This window comes from Chiroxiphia lanceolata, chromosome Z (assembly GCF_009829145.1).
Source record: "Chiroxiphia lanceolata isolate bChiLan1 chromosome Z, bChiLan1.pri, whole genome shotgun sequence".
Classification (NCBI taxonomy): domain Eukaryota; kingdom Metazoa; phylum Chordata; class Aves; order Passeriformes; family Pipridae; genus Chiroxiphia; species Chiroxiphia lanceolata.
In genome coordinates, this window is record NC_045671.1 from 12982963 (window position 1) to 13005153 (window position 22191).

At 36.6% G+C, this 22191-nt stretch overlaps 1 protein-coding gene across 1 annotated transcript in view; it reads right to left on the reverse strand.

The window, feature by feature from the left end:
• Nucleotides 1-22191, reverse strand: part of HCN1 (hyperpolarization activated cyclic nucleotide gated potassium channel 1) — a 200641-nt gene that overhangs the window by 162430 nt on the left and 16020 nt on the right. The window contains exon 2 of the mRNA XM_032676121.1: nucleotides 12890-13313. Within this exon, the coding sequence (XP_032532012.1) occupies nucleotides 12890-13313 (424 nt within the window). The remainder of the gene's footprint in view (nucleotides 1-12889; nucleotides 13314-22191) is intronic.

The following is a 22191-nucleotide window of genomic DNA, read 5'->3' on the forward strand; positions in this document are numbered from 1 at the left end:
TACACCTGTCCCAAACTGTCCTAAGCAATCCAGAAACAAAAGAGTAATGAACATTCAAGAATTAGAACAATGGAATTGACCATGCTTCATGAGCAGCAAGAATATTCCTCTGTAACCTATTAATTATTCAATTATTACATGATAATAATATTACTGGAAACATGGAGATGCCTGTCAAAACTGGAGTCCCAAAACATAAGCACATTAAAAGATGGTGGCTGTTAAGGGAAACAGAAGGGAAAAAAACCCCAAACCTACAGCTAGTTGAAGGTTACTAGCCTTCAGAAAATACTTGTTACTTTAGTGTCCTAAACAGCCCAAACAGCCATTATATCATAAATATTATTTCTGTAAAATTCTGCCATTTTTTAATCACAAAAAAATAAAAATATGGTCAAACAAAAATATTTACACATAAATTTAATAAAAACACTATTTAGCAGAATAACTAGAAGTTACACTGAATATACTTTTCCTCTTAGAAATTCAGAGAGATATTTTCTTCTGAGATGCCACCAGTCTTGTTTCTTTTTCATCACACTAATTCTGATGAGTATTTGCAATGACAAGAACACAGTCAGAAGAGAAACAAATGGAATTTTCAGCTTCCAGCCACAAACTGGATGTCAGAGTAGTGGAAGCAATTCAAAAGGTTTGTAATACCACCAGTGATATTCTAATATCACTTGCAGAATTTTCACAGAGCTTAAACAAAAAGGTGGCAGTCACAGAAAAAATATGGCAGATGAGTTTTTTTTATACTGGTTTTCTAGACAGCAGCAGCTAACAAAGAAGACCAGTTATAAAGAAAAAGGTAATTTATGGGCATGGATTGTTTGCCATCTCTTGCCAGACTTTTTTTTTTCCTGTCCTCTCTTCTTCTCTAGGCATAGCATGCATAATGGTTAATATAGTATTACATTTTTTGAATATATTTAACACTGGAATATGGACCTAAAAGTACGCTACTGCTCTGAAAAACATTACTGTCAAAAGAACAAAAAAGATAAATTAAGGGAAAAGGAAACTCCTCAAAAATTTATAATAACCCTGAAATTCAAGCTTTAAGTATCTCGATCTATACTTCCTTCATGATTCAGCAAAAAGTTAGAGTTTTTTTAATTGGTGGGGAATTATTTCGCACCACTCAAATGAAAATCCACCACTGAGCTAAATTTTCTAATTCTAAATGAGTTGATAATCACTACTTCTAAAGAGCATTATGATATCCATCATATCAGAAAAAAAACCAAACCAAAAAAAAAAAAAAAAAACACAAAAAAACCCCCAAAAAAACCAAAAAAAACCACCAACAAAAAAAATTAGAGAAAATGGAAAGGAAACCATGGCACCATGTCACGACTCATATATGACTATAAGATTCAAAACTGTTTAAATGAGGAGAGAAACAAAGTTCCGTACTCAGATAATTCACAAAGAACTAAAAACTTTACAATTTATATGCTTCCTTTTGCATTTCAGTGCTGAATTCACAAACCAAACATTGAACTGACTATATTTCTTTCATTGTCTGTTTGAAACTATGATAAAGAAACTGATTCACTACAAGGTTGAGTTCAAACAAAAATTTTATCTCTATAACAAATAATGCCATAGTGTACTGCCAAGATTTTCAATTATTAGCTCCAACTACGTTGCTCAACACTTACACATGTAGTTTTAAAATTACAATGTAGCGAAAGAGTTCCTGTCTTCAGCTGCTTTTCAGAACATGTTCACTTTACACAAAGTATCCACAGACACATAAAAAGGCAAAATCTAAAATTGTCACAATTCCTTTCTCATCCTAAAGAGCACTAGCAATTAGCTTAGGACAGACAGCTTGGGAATTGTATCACAAGAACAGAACCCAGCATAGCTGCTGTCAAATGCCACCACTTCTAAACACCCTGTTGAGGTTAAGGAAAAAAACAACTATTAAAAAAGGTACTTCAACCTCAAATATAAAATTACTTAACTGTTAAACAAAAGTTGACAGGAATTAGTGATTTAATCAATTATGTTAGCAAACAGAGAAACAGTATTTGTAAAAATCTTGATGTTGATCAATCTTATTTTCACTAGGTTCCATGGGGGTAACAATGCAACGGTAAAATGAAAAGAAAGCAAGCATGTAAAGTTCTATTGGAATGCATTTCGTAATTATCTCTAAAATTAGATATATCTTCCTGCATTTACTTCAATGAAAAAGGTTACAGTGTTGATATTACCTCTATTCATACACACTTTTGACATTTCATTTCTAATGCCTTTCAGTTACTTTGCCAATTAAGAATGCCTCAAAAAATACTGCTATTTCTTTTAAACTATTTTTAGAAGATCAATAAATATACACATACTTGTGATATGCAAACATTAACAGGAACATAAAAAGAAATCCAAGTTGGGCTAAGCTGTGTAGTAAGTTACCAAAATTGACACATACGAAAAAGGAAAAAGAGAAAGCCACATTTATGGGTAGAGGCTGGTTTTGCCTTAGGCAAAATAAATAAATTATAGGAAAAAGAATGTTTATATGACTGACACTGAGGGAAAAACAGTGTTTTGCTTAATTCACCAGAAAGTCTCTGCAAGAAAAATGTAAGTTACTTGTCTGAGTTCAGTATTTTAAAACCTCTTAGTGATCAAAACAATAGAGCAGTTCTAGAAGTTACCCCTTGCCTTTGAAATTTTTCCATTTTTTTCCATTTCCTTGTTAAAACATATCTGACATTACATTTCCCCAGATGGAAAACAATTCTCATGTGGGATGCCCAGCTATTTTTGAGACAGATGAAGACATAATTTATGTCTTTGGCTGAGGGAAAAATCGATCATTCTGACAACAACTACTACATGGTTTTCAATAATGTGCTTTGGAAATCCCATGGGAAGGTACTCTTGAAAAGAGATTCATTTTAAATTATGCACAGCAATATTTGTTCTCCAGGTTCAAACTTTGGTCAGAAATCTTGTATGCCACCATCTTAAGAGCATGAAGAAGCGTCAGCTCAACAGCGAAACTTACAGTTTTCAGTTGAGACAAAAGATTGTCTGTTTATCATGAGTCGTTGAATAATGTCAGTCATTTTAATTAATCTGGACAGATAAAAATTGTACATAGGAACGTTTTCTTTGGTTTCTAGTGAGAGGTGCAGTGACGGTTAAGAACCTTCACACTTGAAGACGTAGTCATATCATTTGCACATTTGTCTGAACTACAATTGTTCTCTCATGTTTTGGTTTTATGCTGTTGATTTTTTTTTTCTTTTTGTTTGTTTGTGTGGTTTGGTTGGTTTTTTGTTTGGCGTTTGGGGTTTTTTTTGATAGTTACATCTTTCCTCTCTTATACAGGCAGTTCAGTCGTACAAGGCTTATGGTCCAAGATTATAGCAGTTATATCATAATTAGCCTTCAGGGCTCTACTCACAGGTTCTCACCTAGGAGCACCCACTTGGATTCAAAGCGGGATCTCCAATACTGCCTACCCTTGTGTCACACAAACCCAAGACTGAAACGACACCAAATACACTACATGGCAGTAGTTTCTGCCGGGTCAATAACAAGTTGCAACATTTACTGGAAAGAAAGGCAGTGCAACTACAAGACACCGTACTCAGGTAAGCAGATGTGTAGTCAAACTCATTGCTATTGGTTCTGAAAGCATAGAGGACGGGGGGAAAAAAAGACATGTTTTAAAAAGATAGCAAGAAACAAAGAAAATACTGTAAGCCTAGACATAAGGAAAGGCTAAGGCAAAGCACTTGCCTAGGTTAAGAAAGGTGAAAATGGTGAGAAATAGAGCATGTTCCCAGAGCAGTTATCATGAGGAGAGATTAGCAGTTCAACCACAGCCTTCATTCTTGCTTGGAAGCAAGGAGCTCTGAAAATCTGTGAATTAGCTCGTATCCCTGTTCTTTCCAGGTCACAACTATATTTAAATCATACATTACACATGTGGGATAATATCACCGTTATTTGGCATAAACTTCATGAGATTCAGGTTAGAAATAAGTCATTAAATATAACTTGCAACTGTTAAAGCCATTTTTACACTGCCATCTCAGTTCCTCAACTCCCTCTAAATAGGTTTATACAGTTGCATCTTACTTCCTAAGTGGTTAATTCAGACCATTTTATCCTTATAAAGCAGACCCATCTTCCTAACCAACTATTAAAACACTATTCCATTGTCCTCAGTGGGAGCCATAATAGAAACCTACTTAGACAAGCACTGTCCCAGGTATTTTACTGTGTTAGAAGGTTGTCAAACTAGATCAAAATCAGAACATGATCCTCAGCCTATGGACATGCGGTGAACTCTGTGTCATTTCAGTCCTGATCTTATCCAATAAAATGCCCAGATGAGCTAAGGCACATGACACACTGGGAAAATAAATAAAGGCAACAGCACACATATGGTCTACCCAGCACAGCCCAGCAAAAGTTCTCCTTTTCTACCTCTCAGATCTTTCTGAGATAACTGAGAAAATGCTCTCCCACAAAATCCCACAAAATTTCACAGGCACAGTGTTCTCCACGTAAGAGAACTGAGAGAATACAGTGGTTTGGGGATTTTTTATTTAAAAAGATCTTTGCTGCAACTGAAAATTTTCTCCTCAAAACTAGTATGGCCAGTCTTCGCGAACGAAGATTTGGGAAGGGTCTTTACCCTTCGAGCCTGCGCACTGGATTTTTTAGGTGAGACACAGCGTGCGCTGAGCTGAGCCCACCCTTTAATCCTAAGGTTCATCTGCCGGGGCCGAGCAAGCTTGGACGGTGGCAGTGAGGTCCTCAGGACGTAGGTTTGTTTAGAGTGACCTTCTCTTAGATGGATGGCCTTACAGGGCTAACGAGCTCCTTCTGCCCAGGGGACTTCTTCTCTGACCGGGAATCGAACCCGGGCCGTTTAGGGGCCCTCTGGTGGTCTAGTGGTTAGGATCCTCAAAACTAGAACACGGAATATTATCAACTTGAGATCTAGTGAATTATCTTTCCACCATTTAATAAATGATTACTTAATTTAAAAACTGAAATGCCCCTTTTAGACAAATGGTAGCAAAACATTAAAATTGTTCATATCCACCTTCTATGTATGCACTTTTCTAATTTATTTTTCCTGTTTAATTTGTTCCTCAGCTTTCAATTAGTAATGATGCACTGGAAGGACATCCTGTTGCTTTCTTTAATAAACATATCAATAAATACTGTATTTATAATTATTACAGTGGATTATAAATCCCCCCATTTCAACAGATAACTGGGCATCTTTTGCCAGGTAGACTAGCAACTCAGCTTCGAATTTGTGTTTTAAAAATTTACTTTAAAAATAGGTCTTTTTAAGACAGAATAAAATGGCCATAACATATACTTAACAATTTCTGGCTTATCAGCTACATAAAGAGAATAACAAAACCAATGAAAATCTGTGTGCAAATCTAAAGTGTTTATTCAACACTTTACTTGCAAAGACCTGTAGGTATTATGAAAACAAAGAAAGCAAGAATTTTACAAGGCATGAGTGACGAGGTGAGAATATCTTTTAGTTCAATTACTATTGTTGAGTAATTTAGAAGTTAAACTGTCATTCTGTACTGGTCAGTATTAATACAATAGTGTACTATTGTATTAATTAATCTACTTGAATAGATTGTGTTTACCCTGCAAAGAACAAACTTATTAGTCTCATTCTTGCAAAATCTGTAAATTTTTTAAATTTGTAAAAATACATTGGAAAAGAACTGAGAAACCCCATTCACATGTTCCCCTTCAGTCTCATCACTGCAGGAACCAAAGGGAGCTTGTACCGCATGCACTCACAGTGTGAAGGACTCTGCATTATCGCAGTGTCCGAATGGTGAACCATGATGCAGACCCCGGGCTGCCGAAACAGCTCTTTGGCCGTCATCACCTTCTCTGACGGCTCTTCAGCTCCCAGGAGGGAGCAGGATGACTCAGTGAGCAGCCAGCAGCTCTGCCTTGCAAGAGGACTGAATATTCCTGACCTTCCCCCTTGCCTGACAAGGTGTGTCCCCATCAGGCCATTACCTTGTGAAAGCCAAGTGGGCTTTCTGCTTGCGTTAAAAGCTTAGGATGAAAGAACAAGGCTTTATTTTTGCAAATGTGTAGCCAGGAGTAAAGTGTGCAAGCTCTAGCAAGTGCAAAACAGAGCGATATTGCCAAAACAGCTTAAAAATAGTGAACAAATTAGACTTAAAAAAAATTATTCTAAAAAATTTGTGTTATGATTCAGCATCAAAGACAAGCTGACACAGTTCTGATCATTTTCAAAACTGACTGACTGGCATTTTCTAGAAATGTTACTATAAGGGTGAACCCACTTTCCTGGGTCTACAGCCAAATCTCCCATGAATAGGTTCATTTACCATAGAAGCCAGGCGAGCACTTATATAAAGAAGAAAAACATCATCCAGCTTTTGAGTTCAGGAAAAGTTGTCTCAGGCTATGTTCTACATTTTCATGGTTTATCTCCCAGGGAAAGCACCATCACCACACCATTACTCTTCTGGGGTAGGCACACAAGAAAGGCAGCTCAGTTTGCACAGTCTTAAAAAGGGGGTAAAAAGACAAAGCAAGAATCCTTACACTCATAACACTTCCTATTTACTGTCCAGGGCAATGGATTATTCTTTCTGTGAAAGTGATTATGCCTAGACCATAAAGTAGGAAATTAAGAAGCAGAATATTCAATGTCTTGCTTGCATTTCAGTAACTCCCTTCTCTACAAATGTGCTGTTCTTTTTCAACAGTTAGTATTCTATTATTATTATTCTATTATTCTAATAATGCCTTTTAACCGTCTCTATCAGTTATGTGTATTTTCCTACTATTGTACAGAATTTAAAAGAGTGAAAAATATAAGCTTGAGTTTTCATCAGTAATGTTTCATGGATGTTTCATTTACCTGCAATGAAACATACTTTTCTTAAAAAAAATTTTCTTTTAAATATATTAAAAAGTACCACACAAGTGAATATCATTTACCCATCTAATGTTAAAACATGCATTATTTCATAGGAACAAAAACGTTTACATGAAATAAAATCCATTAAAATTTCCCATTTGGAACACTACCAATTTTGCAAAGATTGTATGAGGTTTTTGTCTACCAAAACACAAACAAAACACGACAGAGAATAAAACAGTACTGTGGCTCACATATCTGTATGAGACTGGTTTTTGCTCTTATGATAATGCTTCTATTCACATGTTCACTTATATTGTGTAACACTTTATTTTAGAATTTAGGTATCTTACCTTCTTATTTAGAATAAGAATAATATTTATAAGGTAACTTCAGCTCTACTCATATACACAAATTATATCTAGCAAACTGGAACTACATTATCAAGACAGAATATCAAGAGATAATATCAACAGCCTCAACACTCTAAAAGAAACTGCCTTTACATTCTCTAATTTAACAGGAAAAGGATAGTAGTTCAGGTTCTGGCTCTATAGAGTCACAGTCTACAGGTGAAATACCTCACTGTCATAGAGACAGACTAACCATTAGCCAACATCCCAGTTAGGGAGGAATACCAGCACTGCAATCTTACCGAGGAACAAACTGACAGCCAGCACAACTCCCATGCACAAAGGGAACACATTCCCTGTGTGAAACTGCACTGAGCAGCCTTCTGCTCTCACAAAGCTAGAAGGCTCCTCTACAGCTATGCTGAGCAAGGAGCACTCCCAGATTTTTTAATTCAAACTGCAAGCAAACAGTGCAGGGTTTTGTTTTTCGCCCTGTAGATTGCACAAGAGGTGGAGCTGGTCAGCACATGTCAAGCACACATGACCACATCTGGTCAGCATGATGGTAGGGAAGACTGCAGAGCAGAGAGGAACCCCCAGGCAAACCCTGCCGGCATTTGAGATACAGCCCAGCAATAAATGGAAGTCAGCTGTGTAATACATACACATGCAAGTATATGCACACTAAACAACGATATGAACAACTCCCCGCTGCTTGCATATTTACCTAGTCCTGGTAGGGAACACTTCCTGGGGGGAGGGAAAAGGTGTCAAACAACTTGGGCTTTTGATATTTCTCCTCAATGCACACAATGTGACCCCAACCACAGTCTTTATATGGGTGGACACAAATTCACTCATTTATGCATGAGGCATTTTTCAAGCATGACTTTCCAACAGAAATAGGGATTTTCTCCTACTTCCATCTTCTAAATGGTAAGAAGGCAAATGATAATACAGAGGCTTTGTTGCAGAACTCACAGACTTTGTGCCAGTAAAAAAGGTGGACTTTCCTACATCTTCTTTCCCCTAGAGTTACTTAACAACTATCCTTCCCTCATCCCTTATGAGACAGACAACTCATATTTGGTTAATGTATCTCTAAAAGGCAATAAAAAAGTGTCCTACTTTAAGCTAATTTAATTAAAAATTGCGACTCAACTTCTACTGGTGTGCTTATTTGCAGTACTTGACTAATTGACACAACTTTATAGGGCTTAGAAAACAAATTTTAAACTATCTCCCTGGAGGACAGGAATTAAAATTAAATGAAAAGAAAGCAAAAATATGATGTCAATTCCTGTCTCCACAAGACTACTCATTTAAAAAGTTAAACTGTGTAACACTATCATTGACAAGAAAACACCATGTCTTGTAGACACAGCCCTGTTAAAATAAAATAAAATTAAATTAATAATCCAATCAGTAAAGGTGGTGTTTTCATCCAACACCACAAAGTACCCACCTAACTCATCCTCTCTCCCTTCCCACACAATTCCCCAGTCAGTAATCAAGAGGAGAGATAAAAAACCTTGAATTCTGTAAGGCTGTAAGGGAAAGGAAAGGAAAAGTGTTTGGTTTTCTTATAGGGAACAAAAGCCATCTGTAGACCTACCACAGAAACACCAGGCTACTGAAGTAGAAGTTTTCTTCTGTTGTCTGGATTACAAAAGTGTCCTTTTACAGTAATTTTATTTAGGAAACAATAATGATTCAATGTCATAGAGATACCTAATACATGTACTGGCAAAAAACAGAACAAGGAGAGGACACCTAGTGGTAGTCTGTGATGCTCAGGGCCGGTAGCATGGAAGCAACATATGAAATTTTTAATGCAGGACCTGATTTTGCAAAGCTCTTACACACTTAATTTTTAAGCACTTTATTAAGACTTAGCATTCCTGCAAGCTTGTATTTATGAGCTTTTGTGAATCAGCATCACTCTGATTATCAGAAATAAAATAGCAAAACCAAAATATGTCAGTGTGATGGGCTCAGAAACATGTTTAATTAAGCACCAGTGCTTTAACAACAGTTAGAGTGAATATCGACACTTAGATAGGTTTATGAGGCTTAAAAAGGTTTGGCAAATTGAAAACCAGATTTCAATACAAGTTAAACCAAATAAGGACATGGCTGCAATTTACAATTTTTTGCATATTTTACTACATGATTTTTTGCAAAACATAACCTTTATTGCCCATGTTGCAATAAGCATTAATTCACTTTAAAAGTTGTTCTAATTCTACATAATCAAATATCTGAGAACAAGAAAGACTTAGAGCACATTTTTAGAAGAACCAATTCTATTTATTCATACATTTACTAGGTCTTGTCCTGTGATCAGAATATCTGTAAGCAGAACTACTGAAGTCTGAGTTTTAAGCAGCTTTTGGAAAATATTTTTATTTTAAAGAATCAGTAAATTAATAGCATTGACAAATGTAAAGTAAAGTGACATATCATTTGACATGTAATGATGTATTTATTTGTAATTGTTTATATCTTTTATTTTTAATTGTTCATTGATCTATGAGCATATTTAGCTAAGAATACCTTACTAGTTGCATGTAAACCTATGTTAAACATTCAAGCAGTTTAGTCAGTCTCATAAAACTTAAAGTAAATAACAATTAGGTCAGTATTTTTAGAAACCTAAAGTTAAAAAAAAAATCAAAAGCAAACCCCTGTCACAAATTACTGCAAAAGTACAATTTCTGTAATCATCAATTTATATTTTTTTTTCTTGCATGTTATTACATATAATTTAGCTTAAGTAAGTATATGATCTATATGTCAACACCTAAGTTCAAAGGACTGGAATATTAGACATTGTAGCTCAAAAGCAGTTTTAGGAAAGTGTGCATTTGTAAATTCAGTAAATTATTTCCTGCCAACATATCTCCTGTCCCTTTCTTAAAGTCTTGCTTCCTATTTCCACTGAGCCATTCATTTGGATAAGCAATTATCATCAGACTGATATGAATATATCAATCAGATTTCATATATATTGCACCACAAGCTACAGCTGTTCCATCATAACACTTAATGCACAGAAAGCTTCTGAAATGCATACATTATTTACCTCAATATTACTCTATGTGGCTATTAGCAGCTTGATCTTGATTGAATTGATTTAAATGATGTGGAAATAAATAAAGGAACAATGTTTCACCAGTATCATACAAAAATCTTTTAAATTTTTAACTACTGATCCTAATCAGAATATTGACCTTGAAGCTGAAGTCTTACTGATACCTAAAGGAAAAGCTCAAACAATGTCAATGTCCCTTTTCTCTTTGAGGATATAGAAATACCTCAATGGGATAGCTGCCTTATGGTACAACTTGATTTGTTCATCAATCAGTTTTCCATGAAGTATCCTCTTGGCATGTTATGAAGAATGAGTTTGCTGACTGTCCTCTGAATATTTTAGACATAATGGCCACTATTTTTGATCCAAATACATATATTTCAGATTTATCTGAACCACATTTAAAACCAATATGTCAGCCCCTAAGCGAAAACTATTAAATCCTTTTAACCACATGCAAACAGGCTCCAGTTCTGTGTCATAAAAATTACTTAACAGTTGCTCTTTGTTGTCCATGTCCAAACACACACATGTAGAGAACATGAATATCAGCAGCAAAGTCTCACTGACTACCCCTATAGGATCATCCATCCATTGTTTCCCAGTTCTGCAAAGGTCATCCTTACCCAGCTTTTTTGTTTGTTTGTTTGAAAATATTATTATAACACACATTTTCTCCGAAGCCATATATGACAATCCATGACCTCCTTCATTTCTGATCTCTGTAAAATGCTAAACAAAAATAAAAACAGACCAAAAAAAGCCCTTTTTTTTTTGCACACATTTCATTTATCAGAGCCTGATTCAGACTACATATTTACATCTGTTTCTGCATATGAGAATCTTTTGCAAAAGCACCCAACAACCTTCTCGCTGCTCTACCGTATGCTCAAAAAAACCCCAACCAAACAAAACAACCTTCCTGAGGACATATTTCACAAATTTTACTAATGGAATCAAAGGTGAAGTTGCAACCAAGCAGCCATTAGCTAAAGATTAAATGGACCAAACACCAACTATTGCTGGTTTGGACCACATCCACTGGTCACTTCTAGTCTCACTTAGTGGCCTATTCAACTATTTTTGTTTAGAATACCTGATTTCTCTTTGACAATATACAGAAGGGAGAAAAAAAGGAATTCATTTCTCTGCCTAGTTGGCATTTATAGTGGCAAGCTCATAATTTGAGCTGCCAGAAAATAATGTCATTGAACGCATTTCAGAAGGTTGTCTCTTTGTAAAGCACAGAGGAGACAAAAGCACAGCTTTATGGTAGAACTGCAAAATATGCTTAATCATTTGCCTTAGTTAAACAGCACAAAACTATAGTGCTCTATTTCTGTGCAAAAAAACTATTACACTGCTTTACAGAGAGGCAAAAAGAAGTAGAATTTACAAAATAAAAAATAATTACCTATTTCAGAGGTTATTTTAAGAAACAACTATAAATTTATTTATATAGACTTTTGATACTTAGGATCATCCAGCATCATATCACTTTAAAACGTAATCTGACTTTATTTGTGAGATGGAGCTGCATTTAGGTTTCTGTTAAGCCAGAAAGTGCATACAATACTGGAGATTAGCAGCAGAAAAAGCACCAGAAATGGTACCAAATCTTCCCTCAATATTAATTTAATTAAATAAATCTCGATCAAATTGATTTATGGAAATCAATTTTAATAATGCTTCCATTATAATGCTCTACAAAATAATTCTCATTATGTTTACTTCAAGAAAGGTTTAGAAAACAGCAGTGTTTTTTCCTATGGTTTTAACACTTCTGTTTAAAACATTGTGATATTTAGAATTACAGAAATGAGGACAGGCAAGTAACAAAATGACTGAATCGTGGTGGTATGTGCCAAAGCATTAGATACTTCCTAGCCATGAGTATGCCAAATTTGGGAATGCCATAATTTCCTGGAAAAGGCAGCATGCCAAACTGGCAGGCAGCATAACATCATATCTGGAAACAGTGGAGTTGGCAGTTCAGAAGGCAATGACTCAAAATTTGGACTACCCATTTTTCATAAAGAAGGCCAGTATTTGATATATTCAGACTACATACAGCCTTCAAACAAGGAGAATTCTAGGAAATCTACTCAATAGTAAATTATTTCAATTTCTCCTATAATAGAAAAATATGAATATGTATTTTAAATTCTCTTGACTACAAGAGTATTAACTTAGTAAGTTTAAGTGCTAGTCACGAAAATCCAATGAAGATTTAGGTGTTTGTTGAAATTCTCAGTATTCTTACTAGGAGTTCATCCATGCTAATTGTGTTGATGGTCCCAAACATATTTTGGCCTCTGTGATTAGCAGGGAGATGATGGTTACTCTAAGCCATTTTTTTCCAAAAAGGCCTTTTCACTAGCACCTGTTTGTAATTACACCAACTGGTGAGTAAAAACTCTATTACGTTCTTGTTCTTGTGTACCTCTTCAGAGAGATCTGACTAGTGTTCTGTAGAAATAAGTTCTTAGTGAATGATGTTAGAACCATAAATCTTACCTCTTCCCACTGGTGTATATATCTAATCAGTCTTGAAAGGCGCAATAAACGTAACAGGCTGAGGATTTTTGTAAATCTCACAATGCGAAGTGCTCTTGCTGTCTTGTAAACCTCTGAATCCATTCCTTTTTCTACAATGAGAAAGATATAATCCACTGGTATTGATGAGATGAAGTCAACCACAAACCAGCTTTTTAAGTAATTCATCTTAATGATTTTAGGGTCCAGTATGATTTCAGAGCTGTCTTCATTTACAGTCCCAGTTCTAAAATTCATGATCAAGTCCAATAGAAAAACAGTGTCTGATGCCACGTTGAAAATAATCCATGGTGTTGTTGTTTGTTCCGTGAAGAACGTGATTCCAACAGGTATGATGACAAGGTTTCCAACCATCATTATGAGCATGATTAAGTCCCAGTAAAACCTAAAAAAAAGGGAAGAAACAGAATGGTTGATGTAATGTGGTAAAACACATCTATAAAAATGGTCTCTATCGTGCCATCAACTTCACCCCCAGATTTTGTTAATGCTAAGAAAGTTCTCATCGTTTTAACCTGTTCAATATGTCAGTAAAGACAGTCAGTAAAGACAAAGTAACATATTTCATTAGGTGCCTTCCTTCTTAAGAATATGCATCTAGAATAAAGAGAGTACTATGGCTTATGACTCCATGGCATATCACACACTGAGAGGTGTGTATGTGCGACACTCAGCAGACTTATGCATACTCCTGTCAAAACCTCTTTGTGATGTTATATGGACAAAACTGATGTCTTATGCCAATCAGAAGCACTTTAGCAATGAAATAGTTTTTTTTAAGACTTCTGTCCAAATGGAAAGCCAAATATTTAATAGATAATATATTAAATGTTAGTACCTCTTTGCAAATATACCATTACAGTGCTGGAATAAAATTACAGGAAGATAAAAAAATAGAAAAAATAATTAGATAACATCAAAACCTTCATCCACTTTTTCAACCTTAATTGAACTTATGTATTTTTACAATCTCATAGTCTACCTTCTCTCAGAGCTAGCTTAGAAGTTTTAGCAAGAACAGTTGCAATTCGCATAGCATAAAATGTATACTGCATTTCACTATTTTGTTCCAGAAGTATCTAAAGGCTCCCCTCTAACTCTGTTAGAATGCTGCTAATCACACTTGATACAGACAGTAGAGAGCCAGACTCATAACTTTAAAATTTATTATAGGAACAGTGAGTAAACCCACTTCTTACACAGATTATCTATCCTGATGGAAGATTTCCAAGGGATGGTAGTATACACCTGATTTTAAGCAAGTTATGATAAATCCTAAATGTTAAATTGTCAAAGAAAGTTATTCAATAAAAGAACTGAAACTGGACTTGAGAAAGCCTAAACCCAATGCATAACCTCTTGTGGTGCCTAAGAACACGCTCTGGTCAGCTAAAATTGATCTGAAGAGGTACAGAAACAAACCAACAACAGTTGCCTCATTAGACTTTCTAGAAGAATAGAGGCAGCAATGGCTCCACGACTATCTCTGCTCTGTCCTTCCATTGCAACCGCACCTGGTGCAATGGACATGTGATGGACACACTACCAGCACATCACTTCAAGACTGACTTCCACGCCACTTCTATCATACTAACACCAGCCTCCTGACATGCAACAAGGTTCATCTTGGTAAAAGTTCATGGCAATCAACAATAATGATAGTTTAGTTGGCCATTAAACATTTCAGAATTGCAAGCCTAGTTTTTGACAGACTTGTACAGAGCATATGGATTACATTAGATTTCAGAATTGCTTCTTGTATTCACCAGATGATCATAGAACCATAAAATGGTTTGGATTGGAAGGGACCTTAAAGATCACCATATTCCTCTCCCCCAGCCATGCACAGGGACATCTTCCACTAGACCAGGTTTTGCTCAGAGCTCCATCTGGCCTGCCTTGAACACCTCTAGGGATGGGGCAACTACAGCTTCACTGGGCAATCTGTTCCAGTGCCTCACTACCCTCACAGCAAAGAACTTCCTCCTAATACCTAATCTAAACCTACTGTCTTCTAGTCTGAATCCATTCCCCCTTGTCCTACCCCTATTCACTTGCATAAAAAGTCCCTCTCAGTCTTTCTTGTACGCTCCCTTCAGGTACTGGAAGGCCACAATTAGGCCATGCTGAAGCTAGGCTGAATAAACCCAAAGATCCAGGTTTATAAATTCCCTTTTTTCCATGTTAATCTGAGCAAATGCTTCTGAGTTTACAAATTGCTGATCTGAGAATATCAATAATTAACAGTAATTAAATGCTAAAGGAAGAGTAACATAGGATTGAGAATGGCACAAGAATTCCCAGTTTTAAAACTGTACATTCCAAGAGAAATCTAGAGAGATTAGGCTTAACTAGCATTTGAGAGAAGTGCTTGGTAAAGTACCTCTAACTGGTACTCAGAAACTGCATGAAATAGACTTTAAAAATAATTCCCTGTGTACCACAATGTGATTTGTGTCTTACACATTCTCAGTTTTGCAATAAATATGAATACTAAGTGCTAAAAATGTTCAGTTTTATTGAGGCTATATGTATTTTTGTTTAGCATATGATGGTATTCACCATATCTGGCTAAAATTTCCCAATTTCTTTTATCTTTTTAAATTCATGTAACACCCTTCCCACTGTGCTAGATTCCTTTTCAGTAATCTGGAATTACCATACACAAGGAACCTCTAAATTCTTATATCACTGCTACTATGATTGACAGGTAGTTACCACAAATACTTTTACAATGCTATCAACCAAACTATTTCACAGAAGTGTCCTTGGAGAATAAACATCTTCAAGGAATCTTGAAAATGGGTGGAAAACAAATAGGGAATAATCACAAGAGGTGTCCTGGTATCTGTGGCTGTCTCTCTGATGCAAAGCACTGCTAATTTCAGACTGACCTGTACCTTTCATCAGCACCAGGAGCAGTTACACAACAAAGGCCAACCAAAGCTGCACAACCACCAGCCACCCAGCCAACGAAAGAGATAATGCAGAACCAGGTGTTTTTAACCTACGGTAATCCGCGGTTTAAAGGATCATCTTGTACTGTGATTATGCAAAACACACATGAGTTCCTGATGTTGAATGTCAGCAAAGGGGCTAAAATAATACTGAATGCTTAGGAATAAGAGACTGTACCACTTCTATATTTTGATTTTATACCACAATATGGTGTAAGCTGATTAGTTAGCAGGAAAAATCCGTATAATTTTTCACTTAGCAAAGCATCAGACATTTTCTTTTAGAAAAATATTTCCAAGTGGTAAGAAGTTGGTCATGTTATGTTTCTTTTTCAGGTGAGAAAACCAGATGCAAACCCCTGTATTACCCTTCTTTGACCTGTGCAGAGAAAGTAATACAATGCGTTCCTTGCCTGCAGTTCAGAACATTCTATTATTCACATAACAAAGAACAAGCTGTAAAGCTTCACAAGATAGTGCAAGGAGCTGCTATTGAGACACAGAGATAGCAATTTGTTTCAAACTACTTTTAGCATTATTTATTTATTTTTGCTACCTCCCCCTAAAGAATGAGGGTTATGAATCTACAACTTACAGTCTCAAAGTTCCAGGTTTATATAAGGTATTGGAAAACGTTGATGAAGAGCAAGAAAGAGGTAGCCTTATTACAAAAAAAATTTCAAGAATGAGGATAAAAAAATGAGAGTCTGGGGGTAGTAAGATCTTTCAAAGTTCAAAATGAGAAGCAAATACTGACTATGGCTCAGCTGAAGCTAACTCAGTGGATCTACTAGATGACATAAATAGAAGGTGCAGAGGTCAGCATTGCACTCCACTGAACTATTCCTGAAACTTTTTAAATGCTCCTAAATGGCTCAGAGGTATAATACCTCCAGATAAAAAAAAAGTCTTCAAGTATTAAAGTATAGAAATCTATTTTAAAGCACATTTTTTTCAAAGCTTTAGAAAATTATTTTATACAGAAATATTAAAAAGATCACATTAGTTATTACTTTAGAATTCTCAAATAAAACTAGCTGGATTCATAGGCATCTTTCATTGATCTTTTCACTCATAATTTATTTACTCTATTTTCAAAATATACGGTAATAACAGTGTTTATTCAGCTCTTGCACACAGTGCTGAAGCACTGGTACTTTATTCACTGACACAGGCTGTCCTGGATAGGATGAACAACCTATTCAAAATAAGTGTCTATCCAAGCAGCAATAAATAATTATTTAGTAATAATTAATCACTATTTGTATTAAGCTTAATAATGTAAGGCACTATGAATTCTAACAGGCATTTTATTTTCCACTTTATATGTCCAACCCAGAGAAAATTGAATCTTAAGGAAGGAAATTTCATCTCAAAGTTAATTCACTGCATAATTTGCCATACAAACAAATTCAAATTTGCTTGCTTCATTATTTCCCACTGCTGCCCATCAACAGCAAAGTCTCGATTTCCATGAATCAGTGTTTTTTGAGATATGATTATTTTTATGGTACACACAGACTGAACCAGCAGAAGTTGTCAGTAGTCTCACAAACCACACAGCAGAGTGAATGGCAGCTCTAAGGCATGGAGTGCCCTGACTTGAGGCTACAGAGCAGTCAGGACTTTTCTTTAGTTTAAGTTTTCTGAGTTTCGAGAAAGACTGTAAAAGTCTAATTTTTTATTAAAAAGAAGCAAATCATATCACTAAAACTTCATTAAATTCAGTCATAAATACTCATCAGCCACGTTGTAAACTGGAAAATCTTTCAAAAATATATTAATTCAGATTGCTTGTAAAATATCTTTGAAGCCAAACCTGATGCATCAGAGAGTAGGTTTTCTGATCTCACATTCACTCTGTACATTCAGAGAATGAAGAACTGTAAAAAAAATTTACAAGCTTTCCATAGAAAACTTGTTTCCTCTTTAGCTAAATATTTTGATTGACTAGCAGATGCTCAGTGAAATGAGCACTGACTTTTTTTTTTTTCTCACCTTCAAACAGAGCTTTATTTCTTTTGCTTTCATGGATCATTGGTTCACCTAACAGAGAAATCAGTGTCCTATATAGAACAAAACAATCTCAGTAGAAATAATGTTATTTAAAATTTTATTATACTATGCTGTAACAAACACCAAACTCAGTATTATTATGTAAGAATCTGATTCTCATAGGGCATGACATCTTTATCTGGTTGTGCAACTATATTCTTCTTCTAGTAAGAGGGAGTAAAGCTAGATGTGCCTGGAAACATCTGCAACATGCAGATTATTACTAGGATGTGTTGGAAAGGTCAGAAGAATGAGTAAAGGACAGTTTTTTTCAGAAGACCCAATTCTTTTAATAATTGCACAGGTGCCCATGCTTGAAAACTTTCTCAAAAATCATCAGTAATTTTTTTTACAACCTTAAAATGAGGATATTCCCTTCTGACCAGCTATCCATTTTCATTCATAGAATAGAATAGAATCATAGAATCAAACTGGTTGGAAAAGACCTCCAAGATCATCATGATCCAACACCATCATGGTTACTAGACCATGGCACTAAGTGCCACACTCAGTCTCATCTTAAAAACCTACAGGGATGGTGAATACACCACCTCTCTGGGTAGCCCATTCCAATACCTGATTACTCTCTCTGCAAAAAATTTCTTCCTAATATCCAACCTAAACCTTTCCTGGCACAGTTTAAGATCGTGCCCTCTTGTCTTACTGCTGGTTGCCTGGGAGAAGAGACCAACCCCCACCAGGTTACAGCCTCCTTTCAGGGAGTTGTAGAGAGTGATGAGGAGCCTCCTCTTCTCCAGGTGGCTAAACAATCCCAGCTCCCTCAGCCTCTCATAGGACTTGCGCCTGAGCCCCTTCACCAGCCTTGTTGCTCTTCTCTGGACCTGCTCCAGCACCTCAATATCCTTCCTGAACTGAGGGGCCCAGAACTGGACACAGTACTCCAGGTGTGGCCTCACCAGTGCTGAGTACAGGGCAAGAATCACTTCCCTGCTCCTGCTGGCCACACTGTTCCTGATCCAGGCCAGGATGCCATTGGCCTTCTTGGCCACCTGGGCACACTCTGGCTCATGTTCAGCTTCCTGTCAATCCAAACTCCCAGGTCCCTTTCTGTCTGGCTGCTCTCCAGCCACTCTGTCCCCAGCCTGTAGCGCTGCAGGGGGTTGTTGTGGCCAAAGTGCAGGACCCGGCACCTGGCCTTGTTGAAGCTCATCCTGTTGGAATCAGCCCAACTCTCCAGCTTGTCCAGGTCCCTCTGCAGAGCTCTCCTGCCTTCCAGCTGATCAACACTCCCCCCCCAATTTGGTGTCATCTGTAATTTTGCTAATGGTACACTTGATCCCCTCATCCAGATCATCAATAAAGATATTAAACAGAACTGGGCCCAACACTGATCCCTGGGGGACACCACTAGTGACCGGCTGCCAACTGGATGCAGCCCCGTTCACCACCACTCTCTGGGCCCGGCCCTCCAGCCAGTTCCTGACCCAGCACAGAGTGCCCCTGTCCAAGCCATGGGCTGCCAGCTTTTTCAGGAGAATGCTGTGGGAGACGGTGTCAAAGGCTTTGTTGAAGCCCAGACAGACCACATCCACAGCCTTCCCCTCATCCACCAGGTGGGTCACCTGATCATAAAAGGAGATCAGGTTGGTCAGACAGGACCTGCCCTTCCTAAACCCGTGCTGGCTGGGTCTGATCCCTTGTCCTCCTGTAGGTGCTGTGTGATTGCACTGAGGATGATCTGCTCCATAACCTTGCCAGGCACTGAGGTCAGGCTGACCATCTGTTTCTCTTTTACTAATATACACACCTAGAGGAAAACAAGCTTCTTCTGGGAAACAGGCATACAAATTAAATTTAAATTCATTCTATTTTAGCAAGAACTATGGCATCCAACACCTTCCATGGAGCAAATTGTTTAATGCTTGAAAATCCATTGTGAATTTCTTCAGTGATTTTGGGTCAGCAGCAATTTTTTTATTTTAAAATTTCCAAACTTGAAATTTATTGTACTCTATCTCTGTGATAGTAATACAAATGAATTAAAATGACTAGTGGAATGTCACTTTTTTTATGTTGGTCTGTTTTGCAATAGCAAACAGGTTACTTGCAGTTGTATCATCCTTATGTATGGATAAAACTGTCCTCATCTGAATGTACCAAACTTCACAAAGCTTTAAGAAGATGAAACTTTGAGTTTGGCATTTTGTTTTGCTTTTAAAGAATAAACTATTTCCCTGAATTTGTTGATTCGTATGTTTTATGTTCCTCTATTTCCACTCTGACAGCTTTAAGCTTATGCTAACAAAACACAACAAAGGAAATTTTCCAAGGCTGAAACAGAGTCTCTTTCATGGCTCACCTCTTTCAATTTCAAAGCACATTCTACAGTAGAGTTCTGACAGTATATCCTACGTGTCAAGTGATGAGGCTGAAGGGCAGAAATATTATTAAGTAGAAGCCTGTGACACTTTCTCAGGTGAAAATTTCATCAATGTTTGCTATTTTTTTTAATTTAAAACATATCAAGCTTAATGAACACTCATTGACTTAGCTAGGAAACCTGCTGAAGCAGCAGAAAGGCCTTCTCTACCTGCCTGAGTCCGGTCAGTCTGGAATAAGGGAGAGGCTGATGTTCTGAAAACTATGTCTCCCTGGTTGAACTAGGAGCAGTGGTGGACCTGGGAATCTTCCAGTTTAATGGTTTCATTCTGATTGAGATTAAAAGCAATTAAAAAAATAACCTAATAATGAAGTTTTCAGACCACCAGAAATATTTTTTGATTTCAGAATAATACTGAAATCTGTTACTTCAAGGTTAGCCATATATACTTAAGAGATCCAATGTATGTCCCTCGCTGTTATTTTAAAAATATTGATCCAATTTCCTACCCCAATAAGAGACTAATAAAATTCAGGAATATTGAGTCATCTTTTTTATATAGACATAGAACGTATCTAAAATTACAAGCTTCCACAATTTCGAAAAGATTTAATGAGTTTTTTCTGTTTAGTTATAAACACACTTAGTGGTGATTTGCAATTTGTTGCTCAGTTGTGATTTTATGCAGATGATTAGATAAGGCAGATGATAAGATAAATGCATCTCTCAAGGGACCTGATCAGAACCCAGTGAAGCCAAAGAACAGTAATTTACTACTTTCAAAAGGCTTTGGTTATAGAGTTTGGTTAGGTTTAAAGCTTGAGTGCTTCAAATACTAGAAAACCAAATCACACTACTGTCCATGGAAAGGAACTACAAAACTAACTAATTAACTGACACTAAATATATATGTATGAGTAAATTCAACTAATATTTAATCAGTGGATATTTCATCAAAATATATCTGATCTTGGTATGTATGCAGCAGCTTCCATATCTGAAGTTTTTATAGTATTTTACATGCATTACCATATTCAGCCTCAGATTTCTGAGCAATAAAGGTACAGGAGTAAAGGTGCACTCACTGCATATAGGAGGGAAGGAAAGAGAGGACAAAGAGAAATTTATATAATAGGGCAATATTACTTAACAATGAGACTCCTCATTTTTAGCCTATAATCCCCTACCACAACTGCTCGAATACCTCTGATATTTGCAGTTGCTCTTCCTCCTGAGAAACTTATTAAACTAGTAGAAAGAATTAAAGCCTGACTTCTATTTAACCTTGGGCAAGAACAGTGCACCACTGCCAATGGAGCTCTGATAATACTCTTGCACTCCCTCATCTTTACATAACTCCTTCTTTCTGAGCAACCTGATCTAGAGGGTGCATCCCTGCCCAAGGTAAGGGGTTGGAACTAGATGATCTTTAAGGTCCCTTCCAGCGCAAGCCATTCTATGATTCTGTGCTTCTTCAGCCCCATTACTCACTGAAAAAGCAGGATAGTGCCCCAGTCTAGGTAGCTACCAGATACGAAAAAGTGCTGATGGAGAGTCAGGGTTCACAAATATGTTTTCTCAGGGTAAGTGTTGATTTTGTCTTTAGTAGTATAGCTTCCTCCACTTTGCCCCCTCATTCAAACCACCACAGAAATCACTGCCTCTCTGAATCAGGCAAGATTTTGTGTAGGGACTGTAACTGATTTGTTTCAGTTTCATGTTACCAACCCTTAAACCAACTACAAAGTGCCACATACTGATTATTTAAGTATCAGCAAATTTCTGTAGTGGATCACTGTAAAATAGACATTCACATTCTCAAACTAGAAATGACCATTTTAAAGGCATGGGAAAAAAACGTTTGAAAGAGATAGATCTAAAAATATTTCAGCTGCAAAATAATCTTGGAT